The sequence below is a fragment of the Halichoerus grypus genome, chromosome 3, assembly GCF_964656455.1.
Source record: "Halichoerus grypus chromosome 3, mHalGry1.hap1.1, whole genome shotgun sequence".
NCBI classification, from domain to species: domain Eukaryota; kingdom Metazoa; phylum Chordata; class Mammalia; order Carnivora; family Phocidae; genus Halichoerus; species Halichoerus grypus.
This window is the reverse complement of record NC_135714.1, coordinates 92,093,010-92,111,620: the sequence shown is the minus strand read 5'-3', so window position 1 is coordinate 92,111,620 and position 18,611 is coordinate 92,093,010. Positions and strand designations below refer to the sequence as shown.

Here is an 18,611-nt window from a genome sequence, read left to right as displayed (position 1 = left end):
TGTTCAAAAGTTACTTGGGTGGGGCATCTGGGTGGCTCAGTTCTTTGAGTGTCCGACTCTTGGTTTCAGTTCAGATCATGATCTCAGGGTTGTGGAATTGAGCTTCACATCCAGTTCTGTGCTCGGTGGGGAGTCTGAGATTTCCTCTCTCTGCTCTTCCCCTGCTCAGGTGTGCGTACACAGGTGCTCTTTCTCTCTCAAATATTTTTGAAAAAAAGTTACTTGGGTTATTTTCTTCAGTGTGATTATGTTATAATTTGATGTAAATATAGTTAAATTCACTGTTTATATTCAGTATGAGGACTTTTTTGCCCATCCTTGTTGATTTATTTTTATTTCCGATTATGTAAAATATTAACCTAGTTCAGGAATCAAAGCTGTATAAAAACATAAAGTCAGATGCCTTCATTATGCCTTTCATCCTTTTCTTAGCTACCTGCTAGACATAGCCAATATGTCATACCTATGTTTCTTTTTGCAAAAATAAATACCTCCATAATTTACATTTTTGTTCCCTTCCTATTCAACAAGAGATAGTATACTCTATATATTCTTCAGCACCTTTTTTTCACTTCATATATCCTGGAGTTTGCTTCATGTCAATTCATAGGACACATCCTAATTTTGTTTACATCTGTGTAATATTCCACTGTGTGGATGAACCATCATTTATGCAACCTGTCTCCAATACTTTCCTATTACAAATAATGTGATATTAAGTAGCCATATATATGTATATATATGTGTGTGCGTGTTTGCATATTGTTTGAGGTGTGTCTTCAGGACAAATTCCTGCCAGTAGGGTTGCTGGGTAAATGTGTGACTTTATTAGAAACTTCAAAATTCCCTCCATTTCTTATCCCCACCAGTAATGTATGAGAGTGCTTTTTTCTCCACAGTCTTGCCAATAGAGTGTGTTCCCAAGCTTTGGAATTTTTGCTAATCTGATAAATGAGAAATGGCATTTCAGTGTATTTAAATTTGTATTTCTCTTACTACAAGTGAAATTTAACATCTTTTCATATGTTTAAGCATCATTTGTACATCTTTTTTCATGAACTGTCCTCCCCTTTTGTCCAGATGTTTAATGGCTGTCGGTCTTTTTATTCTCATTGATTTTTAAGAGGTTATTTATTTATTTATTTATTAAAGATTTTATTTATTTCTTTGACAGAGAGACACAGCGAGAGAGGGAACACAAGCAGGGGGAGTGGGAGAGGGAGAAGCAGGCCTGCGGAGCAGGGAGCCCGATGCGGGGCTCGATCCCAGGACCCCGGGATCATGACCTGAGCTGAGGGCAGACGCTTAACGACTGAGCCACCCAGGCACCCCGAGGTTTTTTTTTCATATATTAGGTATACTAACCCTTTATTGGTGATGTGTGTTGCAGATATTCTCTTTCATATGTCATTGGTCTTTTGACTTTGCTTATGGTATGTTGCCAGTAGCATTTTTTAAAAAAGAAAACCAATGTAGGACATATTAATAAATATAAATATTAGGTTCATATAATTGTGAATGAACAGGGTACTTTAGGATACTCAAAAGTTAAAATTGAATTCTTATTTAAATACCTCAAGGGATTCCTGAGAAAGATAAGAATAAATTATTGTACCTCCTGAAATGTTTGTTTAAAATGTAGTTAAGTTTGATGGCAATTGATAGTTTATTTTCTAAATAAAAAGGAAAAAAATTTTCATGAAAAATAAGTAGGGGCAGATATAATTATGTAATATATAAGGATATAAATTCCTATATGAAGATACAGGAATTATAGAATTTAGTTTTAAGAAATCTTTTCTTCGGGGCGCCTGGGTGGCCCAGTCGTTAAGTGTCTGCCTTCGGCTCAGGTCATGGTCCCGGGATCCTGGGATCGAGCCCAGCATCGGGCTCCCTGCTCAGCGGGAAGCCTGCTTCTCCCTCTCCCACACCCCCTGCTTGTGTTCCCTCTCTCGCTGTCTCTCTCTCTCTGTCAAATAAATAAATAAAATCTTTAAAAAAAAAAAAGAAGAAATCTTTTTTCTCATCAAGTTGGAAAGAGGATTACAGTTGATTCTCATTATTTGCGGTAGTTATGTTCTATTGAATCAACACAAACACTGAATTAGTGACAAATGAGTCATTGCTTTTAGGGGTACTTTCCTTCAAACCTCTGGTCAGAGCATTTTTATCAATTGATCAAAATCTTGTTTTTATGAGTGTTTCTATTTAAAGACATTAATTAATGTCGATCTGTTAACATTGAATTCGTGGTGAACTGCGCTATGAGTAATTCCTGAGAAAAACTTCTCTTAACACACATTTTCTCCGTAAAGGACATCACAGCCTTCTTGCACTTAGGAACACTAGACAGTATGCATAGGGAATATTGTAAATAGCAAAGTCCCCTACAAAAAGCCCCAAAGTGTAAAAAAGGTACTAAAATAAGACCACAAAAAGGACACTTGTTTATAGTGTAAGAGCTCAAGGAGGCAGTGTCACCTTGTTCTCCCTCAGCTGGGAATGTATGTCAGGCAGCTCATTTTTTGTAGCTCTGCATGTCTACAAATGACCTCAAAAAAACAGGGTACTGATTTGGGGGTTCCAAATAAATTTTAGTGAGTAGGTAGGTTCTGTGAGTAATGAGGATTGACTATTTGTTTTGTTTTTTTTTAAAAGATTTTATTTATTTATTTGACAGAGAGAGACATAGCGAGAGAGGGAACACAAGCATGGGGAGTAGGAGAGGGAGAAGCAGGCTTCCCCGCCGTGCAGGGAGCCCGATGTGGGGCTCGATTCCAGGACCCTGGGATCACGACCTGAGCCGAAGGCAGACGCTTAACGACTGAGCCACCCAGGCGCCCCTTGACTATTTGTTTTCTGATATATTTCTCTACAAAGAAATAAGTTGGTTTTCTTGAGACAATCTGAGAAACTTGAATCTATTTATTGGAATATAATAATTGACTTCATGGAATGAGAATCGGTTTTGCCACCAATTTAGGATGTGTGAAAGTGTTAAAAAAATTTTTTTTCCAGTAGATTAAAGTTTTTGTGAGATTACTGAATATATCTTAGAAATGTTCATTTAGGGTTTTATTCTTGAGTGAATGCATAAAGGAAAAAATACAATTTTCACCAAGTGCCTTTTTAAAGCCCTTTTTAGAAATAACATCAAGTTCCAAAATCTACTTATTTTGATTTCATTTAATGTATTCTGAATTTTAACAGGAAAATAATGAAACCTGAAGTAACAATTGACTAAAACTGAAGTTTACACTAGATTTAGCTATGTTTTTTTTACAATAAAGTTTTTTTATTTAAATAATCTCTACACCCAAAAAGAAGCTTGAACTCATGACCCTGAGATTAAGAGTTGCATGCTCCCCAACTGAATCAGCCAGGTGCCTCTGATTTTCATTTTTACAATAATAATCTATTTGTTTATTAATAATCACTTTAAAATTATAGTCTTCTTGGTGACTTTATAAGAAATTGAAATGATTGAATATGTACCTTTTTAAGGAAAAAAAATCCTATTTTTTTTTTTTAAAGATTTTATTTATTTATTTGACAGAGAGAGCACAAGCAGGGGGAGTGGCAGACAAAGGGAGAGGGAGAAGCAGGCTCCCTGCTAAGCAGAGAGCCTGATGTGGGGCTCTGTCCCAGGACTCTGGGATCATGACCTGAGCCGCAGGCAGACGATTAACTAACTGAGCCATCCAGATGCCCCCAAAAATCCTATTTTTAAACAGATACTCAATTAGGTGGTATGGCCTGGCCACCCTCTCTTCTTTTTCATTCTGTAGCTTTGCCAACTCTCCTGTTGGTGGGAGACTCTATATGTGTTCTGACTTTTTTCTGAACATCTTTACCTCTGGCATAGCTGGTAGCTTTTTCTTGTATTCAGATCTCAACTTAAATGTCACTTCCCATAAAAGATCTTTCCCATCATCCTATCTAACATTACTCTCTGTCCTATCAACCTTTATTACAAAGCTCTTTTGTATCATAATCTGAATTTATCTGGTTTATTTTTTTTTATCTTCTGTGGCCTTCCTTTTTCAAGAAACTGCTGTTTTCCCAGTGTCTGGCACAATGTACTTAGAAGATAATTGAAGTTTTTTTTCTCAAACCATAGTTAAATGGGTTTAAGATAGAAATAGCATTAAGTGCTTTTTTGTTGTCTGTTTGCACATAGCAGCAGTGTAATGGTCTTGGCTTTATTCTAACAGTTAATATCTCATTTTTAGCATTTTTTAGTGTAGGTTATTGGCTGTTGACTTGGTATTTATTTTTTCAATTAGTTTGAAAAAACAAAAGGAAGCATTTCTACTATTGACTTAGAAAGTAACCAAAAAATTCTTTTTTCTTGAATTTTAAAAAAATCAACATTTTCTTATTTCTTACTTTTTTTTTTTTTTAAGATTTTATTTATTTGACACAGAGCACAAGCAGGGGGAGCTGCAGGCAGAGGGAGAAGCAGGCTCCCTGCTGAGCAGGGAGCCTGAAGCAGGACTCTATCCCAGGACCCTGGGATCATGACCTGAATCAAAGGCAGATGCTTAACTGACTGAGCCACCCAGGCGCCCCTTTTTCTTGAATTTTTATCTTGAAAATGTTTGACTACATATACACTACACAGATACACAGAATAGTCAGTGAATCCTGAAATATCCAAAATCCAGATTCAACAATTATCAAGAATACCTCATCTTCAAGTTTAAGTTGTATTCCTCATTTCATTCAGTTTTAGAAATAAGGTTTTTTGTTTTTTTTTTAAGATTTTATTATTTTTAAGTAACCTCTGCCCAGTGTGGGGCTCAAGCCTACAACCCTGAGATCAAGAGTCACATGCCCCACTGACTGAGCCAGCCAGGCTCCCCTAGAAATAAGTTTTTAAAGTTTAAAACACTGTATGTATGATGAATAAAATCATTTTATTTTATTTACTATAGTTAGGAAACCATTGACTGCAGGAGTTTCACAAGCTTTACGAAAGTTGCCTCATCTGAACCAGGATTCTCATCAGGTACATTTTTTTCCTATATTCTTTTATTTTGATATAGAATGTTCTGTTCTTTGTAATGAGATTACAGTAATGTAGAGGGTCCCAATATATCTTATCTCATGACCCCCCCCCCGACCTTGTATCTCAGTAATTATTTTCATTACATCCTTTGGGGGGAAAAAAAGGAGCCTAGCAGTTCCATTTATTAAGTAGTTAGTAGTATTAAACAACTTAATAAGTATTATGTCCTACTAATTAAGTAAGCTTTTTATTTTTATTTTTTTCCAGTTTTATTGATATAGTTGACATATAACATTATATCAGTTTAAGGTTTACAATATAATGATTTGATACATGTATATATTGTGAAATGATTACTATATGCCTTTTATTTTATTTTACTTTACTTTTTACTTTACAAGTAGGCTCCTCACCCAGCACAGAACCCAGTGCGGGGCTTGAACTCACGACCCTGAGCTCAAGACCTGAGCTGAGATCAAGGGTTGGTGCTTAACTGACTGAGCCACCCAGGGGCACTCCCCCATCCTGCTTTTTTTTTTTTTTTAAAGTAGGCTCCCCCCAGTGCGGAGCCCAATGTAAGCATTTTATTTTTAATTAAACGCAATTACTAATGGGATGTATGCGCTTGTTGGGCACTGCGTAACTTTTCAAACCTTAAAATAGATTAGTTTTCTTGTTCTCATTGATTTTTGCATGGTAATTGATTTTTATCATAGCAGTTTCTGAAAACTCAACTTTACAAAGATATAATGCCATTGAAAGAGATGATATAAGATCTGATGTTGAGGGTCTCCTGGGTGGCTCAGTCATTAAGCGTCTGCCTTCGGCTCAGGTCATGATCCCAGGGTGCTGGGATCGAGCCCCACATTGGGCTCCCTGCTCAGCGGGAAGCTTGCTTCTCCCTCTCCCTCTGCCCCTGCTTGTGTTCCCTCTCTCGATGTCTCTCTCTCTCTGTCAAATAAATAAATAAAATATTAAAAAAAAAAGATCTGATGTTGAAATGAACTACCTTGAGTTAGTAGTTCATTCAGTGATCAACAGATGTCAAGTGACACTGTATTTCCCTTAAATTTATTTAAATTTTTAAATTTTTGTAATGTTTTTTAAAGATTTTATTTATTAGAGAGAGAGAGCTAGAGAGAGCATGAATGGTGTGGAGGGGCAGAGGGAGAGGGAAAAGCAGACTCCCCGCTAAGCAGGGAGCCTGATGCAGGGCTCAATCTTAGGACCCTGAGATCATGACCCGAGCTGAAGGCAGACGCTTAACCAGCTGAGCCACCCAGGCGCCCCAAGTTTTATAATTTTTGAAAGATTTTATTTATTTATTTGAGAGAAAGAGAGAGAGCATGCACAAGCCAGGGGAGGAGCAGAGAGGGAAGGAGAGGAAGAAAATCTTTTAAGCGGCTCTGCTGAGCGCAAAGCCCAATGCAGGGCTCGATCTCCCAACCTTGAGATCATGACCTGAGCCAAAACCAAGAGTTGGATGCTCAACCCACTGAGCCACCCAGACACCCCTTCCCTTAAATTTAAAACATTTTGTGCAGGTCCTGTTGAGTTCACTCTGGCATCTCAAAGTACCTTGTTGAACAGTTTAGGAACCATGGTAATATTATAAAAATTATAGTACTAATTAGAATACATTGAAATTCTAGAATTAGTGTTTCTTCTTGGGGATGCTTTTATTTTTATTTTATTTTTTATTTTTTTAAAGATTTTATTTATTTATTTGACAGAGACACAGCGAGAGAAGGAACACAAGCAGGGGGAGTGGGAGAGGGAGAAGCAGGCTTCCTGTGGAGCAGGAAGCCCGATGTGGGGCTCGATCCCAGGACCCTGGGATCATGACCTGAGCCGAAGGCAAACACTTAACGACTGAGCCACCCAGGCACCCCTTGGGGATGCTTTTAGCATATTTGGAGGGATACTCATTATATGGCACTACTCTTTCTAGAAGACATGTTTGAAATAAAAGAAAGTGAAATGTTTCATTTGCCCCCATTTTGTATCTTACTCTATTTTCCATGTTACTATTTTTTTCTTCTTTTTTAAATACAAAAAAAAGTGAAGACAAATAAAACTTACCCTATCACTGATAGATATTTATTATTAATGTTTGGGGCCTATTTTTAAAAATATGGTTAGATTGATGTGTACAAATAGTTTTATATCTTTTCCCCTTAATACATTGTTTCTCACATTATTAAGATACTTCTTAAATATATCTTCTACTTATTTGTTTAGCTAATTTTTTAGCTGCTTGGTGAGTAAGCTTATTATTGTCTTTATCTGAAAAATCTTCACAGAAAATTGTGGGTTGGTTTATTAGCTCTCAGCAGCCTGCTCCTGAGCTCTAAGGAAGCTTGCCTTCCTCTGAGCTCCCCAGTCTTTCTTCTTGGGCAAGGGACATTTTGGGATGGTTCCACCTCTTCTTTTTAACTTCTTTCTTAGGCTTCTTCCCATAGACTGGATTCTCTCATATAGCAGCATGAGCTTTCTTACACATCTCCTCCATCATGTCTGGAGTTATGTTCTTTTTGTATTGAGAGAATTGTTTCTTGTAAGCATCTTCATCTTCTTCCATTAGTAACGCATATAATCTGCAACGTTCTGACCCATGATGTGCTTCTGATGTACTTCTGCACTGAATTCCTTGCTTTCTGAATCATAATTAGGGAATCATTTGGTACTGTGAGGAATAGACAAGCCTCCATTCACAGCTCCCCCAATTTTTATTTCCAGTAGTTCTGGCAAGCCCTGCATCCAAATAGCAGGTGAAGGCACCAGGTTGACCATCAGTGCTTCCACATTGCATTCGTCTCCAGTCACCTCCACTTGGCCTTCATAGATCTTGTCCATGTCAAATCTATTGAGAAGCTTGTGGGTCAGCAGCAGGCTGGTACAATATGCCGCAGCATAATTTGTCAGGTCAACCTTCATACCGTACTCTGGGAGTTAATGAGCTTAAGCTGCACAAACTATCATATCTCCTTCTATGTGGGCATAAGTAATCTGACAAATGATATTTCTGTTGGCCACACAAACTGTCATCCTGTATTAATATTAATGTGTTTGGTATTTATTTTTATCCTGAATTACCAAGTGTTTCTGAGCATAGTAATCAGTTTTGTCCTCTCGTCATCTTTTTTTTTTTTTTTTCAAATTTTATTTATTTATTTGACAGCGAGAGAGGGAACACAAGCAGGGGGAGTGGGGGAGGGAGAAGCAGGCTTCCCACTGAGCAGGGAGCCCGATGCGGGGCTGGATCCCAGGACCCTGGGATCATGAGCTGAAGGCAGACGCTTAACGACTGAGACACCCAGGTGCCCCCTCTCATCATCTTCTAAATTTCACTTGGTATCTCTTAAAGTAAGACTTATTCTTGACAACTTTAACAAATGCCATCCTGCGGAACAGAGACCACGTTGGTGGCTCACCACAGACCAGCAGTTAAATATCTTTTAGAGGTTACTTACCATCCCATCCTGTGGATGTTCTATGCTTTGGATAAGCAATGCCCTATTTTGAACATTTAAATTATTTCTAAATAAATAAATAAATAAATAAAACTTTAGCAAATGTTTTTGCACATAAATCAGTGTTTACATTTTAAGTTATTTCCTTAGATTTGAGTCCCACAAGTGGAACTGATAACTTGAAAGGCTAAGAACAATTTTCTTGATTTACACTGTCAAATCTAAAAATCTTAACTGCTTTATAGTATGAATATTTATTTCACTTCACAATCACCAGTACTAAGATATTTTCAATTCTGGGGCACCGGCGTGGCTTGGTTGCTTGGGCGTTTGACTCTTGATTTCGGCTTGGGTTGTGATCTTGGGGTTGTGGGATCAAGTCCGGCATTGGGCTCTGTGCTCAGTGCGAGGTCTGTTTGAGATTCTCTCTCTTTCCTCTCCTCCTCCCCTCCCTCTCACGCTCTCTCTGCCACTTTAATAAATAAATCTTTTTTTTTTTTTTAAGATTTTATTCATTTGAGACAGAGAGAGAGACAGAGAGAGAGAGAGCATAAGCAGGGGGAACAGCAGAGGGAGAGGGAGAAGCAGACTCCCTGCTGAGCCAGGAGCCCAATGCGGGGCTCCATCCCAGGACCCTGGGATCATGACCCGAGCCAAAGGCAGAAGCTTAACCATTTGAGCCACCCAGGTGCCCCAATGAATCTTAAAAAAAAAAAAAATTTTCAATTCTTGTTAAGTCAGAATAGTGTTTAATTAACATTTAGTTTTTGCTCTTTTGATTATTAGTGATAGTGTTCTTTTTTTCTTATGTCTAATAGAAATTTATATTTTATTTATAACTTACTAGTATCTTTTAGTTATTCTTATATTAATATTTTGTTCCTAAGATTATAACAGAAAAAGAAGTTGAAGCAAGTGAACCACTTCAGTCTTTGCAGGTGAGTTAATTTTTAAAATATAAAGTAGCCAGAAATTGTAGTTGTATATATAGGTATGGCATATAGTTTTATGTTTATATTTTATATTGTCAGTTTCAATATCATTTCTAATTAGTTACCCCTTTATACTTATTTAGGTGAGCCTACTGTCTTGTATAAATGGCCTGTGTGGTCAATAGGATTTGGTTAAATGACAAATCTTTTATCACAAATAAGTTTGTAAACTTACAATCATCACTTAATCCAAGAATTGACATTGACTATTATAGCTGTACCTGCAACTCTGTTGCCAAAAAAGAACAAAACAAAACAAGTAAAATTCACATAGTGGTGGCTCAATCATTTTTCATCCTTATATAATAAGATCAAATGTATAAAATCATAATTAGCAACTGCATTATTTAGCTTACAAATGATCACATTCTTAATTCTTTTTTTCACTTGAAAAAATATGATTTAAACTCTTTCATGGACAGTTATCACAAAGTATAAACTGGAAATAAACACTATCATTCTCCAGAATGAGTTGCCGTTTATTTTTATTTTTTTAAGATTTTATTTATTTATTTGAGAGAGCGAGAGCATGAGCAGGGGAAGCAGCAGAGGGAGAGGGAGAAGCAGACTCCCCACTGAGCAGGGAGCCGGATGCCGGGCTTGATCCCAGGACCCTGGGATCACGACCTGAGCCGAAGGCAGACACTTAACTAACTGAGCCACCCCGGTGCGCCTATGAGTTGCCATTTAAAATAAATATATGTATTTTAAAAATCTGTTGTAATCTTACAGGAATTAAAAAGGTCTTATCTTTTGTAAAAAAAATTTATTTAAATCTTTTTAGCATTAATATAGGAGAATATTTGCATTTTTGTAATACCTTTCATATTATAACTTTCTGAAGCAACCTCTTCATGTACATTAGTGATAGAAAAACTTCCAAAATTTAAAGTTAGGGTGCTCTTTGAGGATATACTTAATGGCACTGTTTTTTTATTTCTGCTAATTTTATTTCTACAATTAGCTACACATAACAAAGCAGAAGTAAGGTGCTGTGCTAATTGGTTTTTAAACTCACTGTATTAGAAAATTCTAATTCTAAAATTTTTTTTTTTTAAAGATTTAATTTATTTGTTTGACAGAGAGAGAGACACAGTGAGAGAGGGAACACAAACGGGGAGTGGGAGAAGGAGAAACAGGCTTCCCATGGAGCAAGGAGCCCGATGCAGGGCTTGATCCCAGGACCCTGGGATCATGACCTGAGCTGAAGGCAGACGCTTAACAACTGAGCCACCCAGGCGCCCCTAATTCTAAAATTTGAGTTGAATGTTTTCAAGAGTAGTTGGCAGATGTGCTAATGTATTGTGTTATTAGTGGAAGGTTATCATTATTTGAAGAAATATGCTACTTTACCTCTTCTGTCTATTGAGGAAATTTTTTTCTCTATATTTTTTATACATAAAAATTTTTTTCTTGTTTATTTATTTTTTTATTTTTTTATTTTTTAAAGATTTTTTATTTATTTATTTGAGAGAGAGAGAGAATGAGAGACAGAGAGCATGAGAGGGAGGAGGGTCAGAGGGAGAAGCAGACTCCCTGCCGAGCAGGTAGCCCGATGTGGGACTCGATCCCGGGACTCCAGGATCATGACCTGAGCCGAAGGCAGTCGCCCAACCAACTGAGCCACCCAGGCGCCCCTTTTTTTCTTGTTTAAATTCCTTTTAAAGTCTATCTAATTCATAGTAGAAATTATGATTATTTTATATAGTTACTTGATTAACTAAACATGACTAGTTGCTGTTGTCTGTAGCTTGTGTTTTTATGGTTGCTAGAAAATGGTTTATTTTATTTTTATTTATTTTATTTTTATTTGTAATGTAGGCTCCATGCTCAACATGGGGCTTGAACTCATGATCCTGAGATTAAGAGTCACATGCTCTACTGGGGCGCCTGGGTGGCAGCCAGTTAAGCGGCAAACTCTGGATTTTGGTTTAGGTCGTGATCAAACCCTGTGTTAGGCTCAGTGCTCAGTGAGGAGTCTGCTTGAGGATTCTTTCTCTCTTTCTCCCTCTGCCCCTCCCCTTGGCACTTGTTCTCTCTCTAAAATAAATAAATCTTAAAAAAAAAAAGGGTCACATGCTCTACTGACTGAGCCAGCCAGGTACTCTGATTCATTCTTTAAATAAACTGTTAACACTGTTTACAATTTTTCCTCCTTTGGTTTCATACTAATTTTTGAATTAAATAATCTGCATTAATATTAAATATTAGGTTAGATGGAGATTATTAGGTATGCAACAATTTTTTTTAGTGTTAAAATATTTAACTAAAATTTTAGAATTAGCGTCGCATGGGTGGCTTAGTTGGTTAAACATCTGACTCTTAATTTCAGCTCTGGTCATGATCTCAGGGTTGTGAGATTGAGCCCTAAGTCCAGCTCCATGCTTAGTGGGGACTCTGCCCAGGATTCTCTCTCTCTCCTGGGGCACCTGGGTGACTCAGTGGGTTAAGCATCTGCCTTAGGCTCAGGTCACAATCTCAGGCCCCAGGGGCAGGCTGCCTGCTCAGCGGGGAGTCTGCTTGTCTTTCGCTGTCTGCCCCTCCCTGCACTCATGTGCACGCTTGCACTTTGTCTTTTAAAAAATAAAATCTTAAAAAAAATAAGATGCTCTCTCTCCCTCTGCCCTTTCCTTCTGTGTGTGCATGTGTTCCCTCCCTCTCTCTCTCTCAAAATAAAGAAATTAAAAAAAATTTTAGAATTAGAATTTTTTATTGCTGAGTTTTAAAATTAATTAGCATATGGGGTGCCTGGGTGGCTCAGTCGTTAGGCGTCTGCCTTCGGCTCAGGTCATGATCTCAGGGTCCTGGGGTTGAGCCGCACATCGGGCTCCCTGCTCGGCAGGAAGCCTGCTTCTCCCTCTCCCACTCCCCCTGTTTGTGTTCCCTCTCTCGCTATGCCTCTCTCTGTCAAATAAATAAATAAAATCTTTAAAAAATAAAATAAAATAAAAAATAAAATTAATTAGCATAGTACCTTATCTGCTGGAGAACTCCTTTGCTAGATGTAGCTTATTATATGTATGTATATACAGAAGTAAGATTTTCAGATGGCATACTTTAAGTTTTGGGAGTATTTTCCCATCAAACTCATGAGCTGCCTACAGAACTCTTCTAGCTAACACGCTTATTGATATTTTATTCTAGTTCTTTTCCTTGGGAGATGAAGAGACTGCTTTTCTAGATGTTATCACTACACAATTAGAGAGAAAAACCTGTGACCCTATGGTAAAATTTGTGAACAACTTTTTGATTTTCTAATCCACTGTCTTTTCCTGCTGTTTTTTATACCACTCTCAGAGTTTTCATGGTCAGAAGGTCAATGAGCATAATGAATTAACCTGGTTTTAGGAACAAGAAAAACTAATGACTGCTACCCCTTGTTTGATCTTGAGCCCTTTCTCTTTACTAGTGAACTAATAATGCATCATGCATATATATGATGCATATCCTAGAGGTTGGACAGGAAGATAAATAAAGTATAAATAATGAATGTTCTGCCGAGAACAAAATGAAGATCTTTATAGCCTTGAACATATTATAATCTCCTCTACCAGTCCTACTTTTGTAGAAGTATATATAACCCAAGTTCTAAGTAGTGCCATCTACTCCATATCAAAAATTCAGAGGGAAAATAGCATATAAATAGTTGGGTTTTATAAATAATGATTCTATTCCTAAAACTCAACAGATCTTTAGAAGAGATCTACGTGGAAGCATAGAAAACAGGGCATCTGTTTGCTTGTAGAAAATGTGTATTCCCCATCAAACAAATCAGAAATATAGAGTCTAACTGTTGAGACTTTTTTAATTGAAATGTGTATGTTTTAAAATTTAGATATTTTCAGCAAAAGTATAAGGGACATTTTAGATTTAATTTTCCTTTCAAATGTGTGATATAGAATCTTCATCCTAAAATAAAAGAATATTCAGATTATTTACTATCATAATTTTGTTGTTAATTTATCAGTTAGAAATAAATTCATCCTTTACATTCCTTTGGCTCTATTAGCAATCTTAATTTTCCACTTTCTGGATAGGCTTTGTCACCCTGTGAGGAATAAAAATCCTAGAACCCTCACGGGGGCAGCAGAGAAAGCCATTTGAAGCCTGAAAGCTGATCAGGTCTGTGAGGAGATCACAGTACCTCTCTGAAGTACATGTCTGTATTGGCATCACATTCTCAGGCCTTTGTTCTCAGAGCAATAGGATCAGATCTTCTGAGAGAGAACCCACCATCCCTCTTCTGTGAAGCCTGATAGTTTACAAAATGCCTGAACAAAGGAAAATCCTTCCTGTATTTCTTTCCTTACTTCCTATTATCATATGTTTATTGACTGCCTCCAATATGCCAAGCATGGTGTTAAATGCACGTGATACCCTGATGAAACAAACAGGTTTCTTCCCTCAAGGAGCTTACAGTACAGTTAGGGTATATATGAAAAGAAACTTCATTGTAGTATAATGTGGTAAGTCTATAATGGAAAGTTGTATAATGTACAGGGGAAGCATAGAGAAAGGAACAACTATATCTTTCTGGTTTAATTAGTCCATTATAATTATACTTCTTATGCTTCTAATAAAAAATTCATATTTATTAATGTTGAACTTGAATTCAATTAAATCAATAACCGAATTATGTTTTATAATTAGCATGTGTTAGGATAATTAGTTTTTCTGGTTTTCAGTATTTGTCACTTATAATTATTTACATTAAGTAGTATTTAATAGAAAGCTAAATTGTTATTTATTTCCTGTGTATATATAATTGTGACTATTTATCAATATGTATTTATTGCAATACTCATTTTTAATAATTTACTTGTAGCCTGTTGAGTTTCAAGGACACCAAGTGAAAGGATCAGCTACTAGTGCTGTGATGGTCAGAGGACACAGCTCACAGCTAGAATGCGGTCAGTTTCCAGATAGTATTGAATATGAAAACCGCATGACAGACACTTGTTTATTGACGCCAAAATTGACTAGCGCTTGTATGCAGATTGATTTCTTGCAGGTAAAAATATTTTTTATAGTTGCACCTTGCCAAATCATTTTCTTTATGTCAATACTAAATTTTATGAAGAGATTATATTTAAATCCTTGAACAAATAGAAGTTATCCCTATCCCCACTTCTCTGACACCAAGCACCTCTCAATTGTTACCAAATAGAGGTCATAAGAGAATGATATGCATATATTCGAAACAATGTCTGTTAAAGAGATTCACATTTTTTTCTTTCTTTTTTTTTCCTAAAGATTTTATTTATTTATTTGAGAGAGAGACAGAGATAGTGAGAGAGAGCATGAGCAGGGAGGAGAGGGAGAAGCAGGGAGCCCAACGTGGGATTTGATCCCAGGACTCTGGGATCATGACCTGAGCCGAAGGCAGACGCTTAACCGACTGAGCCACTGGTTCAGGCACCCCAATTTTTTTCTTTTTTATTAAAGCATAATGCACATACAAAATAAGTGCACAGACCATAAGTACACAGCTCAGTAATTACCACAAAGTGAACACACTCGTGTAACCTCCACTCTTAAGAAATAGAACATTACCAGCATCCCAGAAGTCCCCTGGCCCCCTTTCAGCCACTATCCCTTTCTATTCCCTCCAAAGATAACCACTATCTTGACTTACAATACCATATATTAGTTTTGCTTTTATTAAGATTTTATTTATTTGAGAGAGAGAGTGAGCAAGTGAGAAAGAGAGAGCACGAGCAGGGGGAGAGGGAGAAGAAGACTCCCCACTGAACAGGGAGCCTGATGCGGGGCTCCCTCCCAGGTCCCCGAGATCGTGACCTGAGCTGAAGGCAGACTCTTAACTGAGTGAGCCACTCATGTGCCCTAGTTTTGCTTTTAAAACTTGATGTAAATAGAGTAATACAGAATGTATTTTTTGTGTCTGGTTCTTTTTGTTCAACATTGCAGTTTTGAAATTCATCCATGTAGTTGCCTGTGTCTGTAGTTTATTCATTTTCATTGCTGGTGTACTATTCCACTGTATGAATACGCTCCAATTATCCATTTTTCAGTCATTTGCATTTGGGGCCTATTACCGATAATGCTGATATGAATGTTCATGTGCTGTCATGAACATGTACACACATGACATGTTTCTGTCAGTTATACTACATTGGAGTGGGATTATTGAGTCACCAGGTATGTGTATATTTACTTTTAGTATATAATGCCAAACTGCTTTCCAAAAATGGTTATTATAGTTAACATTTCTATCAGAAGTATGTAAGAGTTCCCATTACTCTATATCTTCATCAGCGCTTGGTGCTGAAAGTTTTTGATTTGAATTTTAGCTATTCTGGTAGATATGTAGTGGTATTTCATTGTGGTTTTAGTTTGCATTTTCCTGCCTAATAATGAGGTTAGGACCTTTTTGTATGCTTATTGGCCTTCTCTGTATTCTCTTTGGGGATGAAGTATTTGTTCAGGTTTCTTCCTCAGTTTTTAAAAAAAATATTTATTTGAGAGAGAACGCATGCACACACGTGCGCATATAGGGGAGGGGTAGAGGGAGAAAAGCAGACTCCCTTGTTAGCTTGGAGGAGCCCAACACGGGGCTCGATTTCAGGACCCCAAGATCATGACCTGAGCCAAAATCAAGAGTTGGACACTTAACCAGCTGAACCACCCAGGCACCCACCCCTTCTTAGTTTTTCATTGATGTGTTTATCTTTCTAATTAATTTTTGGAATTCTTTATATAATGGATATATACTCATTGTCAGTTGTATACTTTGCAGATATCTTCCCTGACTCTCTTTCACTCTTTTTTTTTTTATTTTCAACATTTTTTTTAATTACTATGTTATGTTAATCACCATACATTACATCATTAGTTTTTGATGTAGTGTTCCATAATTCATTATTTGCGTATAACACCCAGTGCTCCATGCAGAACGTGCCCTCTTTAATACCCATTGCCAGGCTAACCCATCCTCCCACCCCCCTCCCCTCTAGAAACCCTCATTTGTTTTTCACAGTCCATCATCTCTCATGGTTCATCTCCCCCTCCCATTTCCCCCCCTTCATTCTTTCCCTCCTGCTATCTTCTTCTTTTTTTTTTTTAACATATAACGTATTATTTCTTTCAGAGGTACAGATCTGTGATTCAACAGTCTTGCACAATTCACAGCGCTCACCATAGCACATACCCTCCCCAGTGTCTATCACCCAGCCGCCCCATCCCTCCCACCCCCCACCACTCCAGCAACCCTCAGTTTGTTTCCTGAGATTAAGAATTCCTCATATCAGTGAGGTCATATGATATATGTCTTTCTCTGATTGACTTATTTTGCTCAGCATAACACTCTCCAGTTCTATCCACGTCATTGCAAAAGGCAAGATTTCATTCCTTTTGATGGCTGCATAATATTCCATTGTATATATATACCACCTCTTCTTTATCCATTCATGTGTCGATGGACATCTTGGCTCTTTCCACAGTTTGGCTATTGTGGACATTGCCACTATAAACATTGGGGTGCACGTACCCCTTCGGATCCCTACATTTGTCTGTCTTTCACTCTTAATGATGCTTTTTGATGAATAGAAGTTTATAATTTTTAACATAATAACAGTTTATCTCTTGTTTCCTTTATGATCAGTACTTTTTTTGTCTTGTTTAAGAAATCTTTCTCTACCTGGAGATCATGAAGATATTCTCTCATATTATCTTGTAGAAGCTTTATTATTTTGCCTTTCACACCTTGATGTACAATTAACCGGTAATTGATTTTTTTATGTTGAGGTACAGATAAAGTTTCATATTTTTCCCATTTGGACATCCATTTGACCAAGCACTGTTTATTGAAAAGGCTGTCTTCTCTCCATTCCTTTGCCTTGCCCCCTTTGCCATAAATCAGGTATTCATGTATTTTGAGTCTAGTTTTGGTTTCTATTCTGATTCACTGGTCTGTAGTTTTAAAAGTCTTCATGTCTTATAAAGAATGTGTTTTCATGTATCTCTAAATCTTTTCATCTTGTTCTTTTTAGCTTTTTGTGTTTCCATATACATTTAGAATAAGCTTAACAATTTCCACCATGTATATAACCATGCTAGGAATTTGACTGGAATTTCATTGTGTATATATCTTTTTTTTTTTTTTTTTAAGATCTTATTTTTAAGTAATCTCTACATCCAGCGTGGGGCTTGAAGTCACAACTGTGAATCAAGAGTCACATGCTCTACTGACTGAGCCAGCCAGGCGCCCCTCATTGTATATATAAATCTTGGAGAAAATTAACATTTTTAGAATATTTTATTGATACGTTTCAATATTGTAATAAAATATCTTTCTATTTTGATCTTTTGATCTTAAAATTTTCTCAGTAATGTTTTACAGTTTTGGCATTACAGGGTCTTTGTTATTCATATATTTGATTTGTAGGAATTCTTTTTATATTGAGAAAATTAACCATTTGTCATTTTTCCTAATGTATTACTGTTTTGACTCAGATTTTTTGCAGAAATACAGTTTTAATGTTTATGTAATCAGATCTATCAGGGCTTTCTTTCATGGTTTCTGGAGCCAGAATCCTTAAGTTTTCATTTAGTGCTTCTTATTAATAAATTTTGTTGCTTTTATTAACTATTATCGTGGTTTTACACTATCTTTAGTAAGATCTAATGATTATAGTGGCTACATTAATTAAAATAAGTTATTTCTGAGTTCCTTCTTTATATTCTCTTAGATTCCTATTATAGCTATGTCATAATTTTTAGATAAAGAGGTATTCAACATTTTTATTATTATAAATGTTTTAATTTTTTTAAAAAGATTTTATTTATTTATTTGACAGAGACACAGTGAGAGAGGGAACACAAGCAGGGGGAGGGGGAAAGGGAGAAGCAGGCTTCCCGCCGAGTGGGGAGCCTGACGCGGGGCTCAGTCCCAGGACTCTGGGATCATGACCTGAGCCGAAGGCAGACACTTAACGACTGAGCCACCCAGGCGCCCCTTAATATTTTTTTAATAAAGATTTTTATTTATTTGACAGAGAGAAAGACAGCAAGAGCAGTAACACAAGCAGGGGGAGTGGGAGAGGGAGAAGCAGGCTCCCGGCTGAGCAGGGAGCCCGATGCGGGGCTTGATCCCAGGACCCTGGGATCATGACCTGA

At 37.0% G+C, this 18,611-nt stretch overlaps 1 protein-coding gene and 1 pseudogene across 1 annotated transcript in view; one reads left to right on the top strand and one right to left on the bottom strand.

Moving 5' to 3' along the window:
* ZGRF1 (zinc finger GRF-type containing 1) overlaps window positions 1-18,611 on the top strand; it is a 96,783-nt gene that overhangs the window by 20,633 nt on the left and 57,539 nt on the right. Inside the window, exons 7-10 of the mRNA XM_078069108.1 lie at window positions 4,938-5,011; window positions 9,372-9,422; window positions 12,621-12,701; window positions 14,302-14,487. Of these exons, the coding sequence (XP_077925234.1) occupies window positions 4,938-5,011; window positions 9,372-9,422; window positions 12,621-12,701; window positions 14,302-14,487 (392 nt within the window). The remainder of the gene's footprint in view (window positions 1-4,937; window positions 5,012-9,371; window positions 9,423-12,620; window positions 12,702-14,301; window positions 14,488-18,611) is intronic.
* Window positions 7,334-8,422, bottom strand: LOC118533932 (large ribosomal subunit protein uL18-like; annotated as a pseudogene).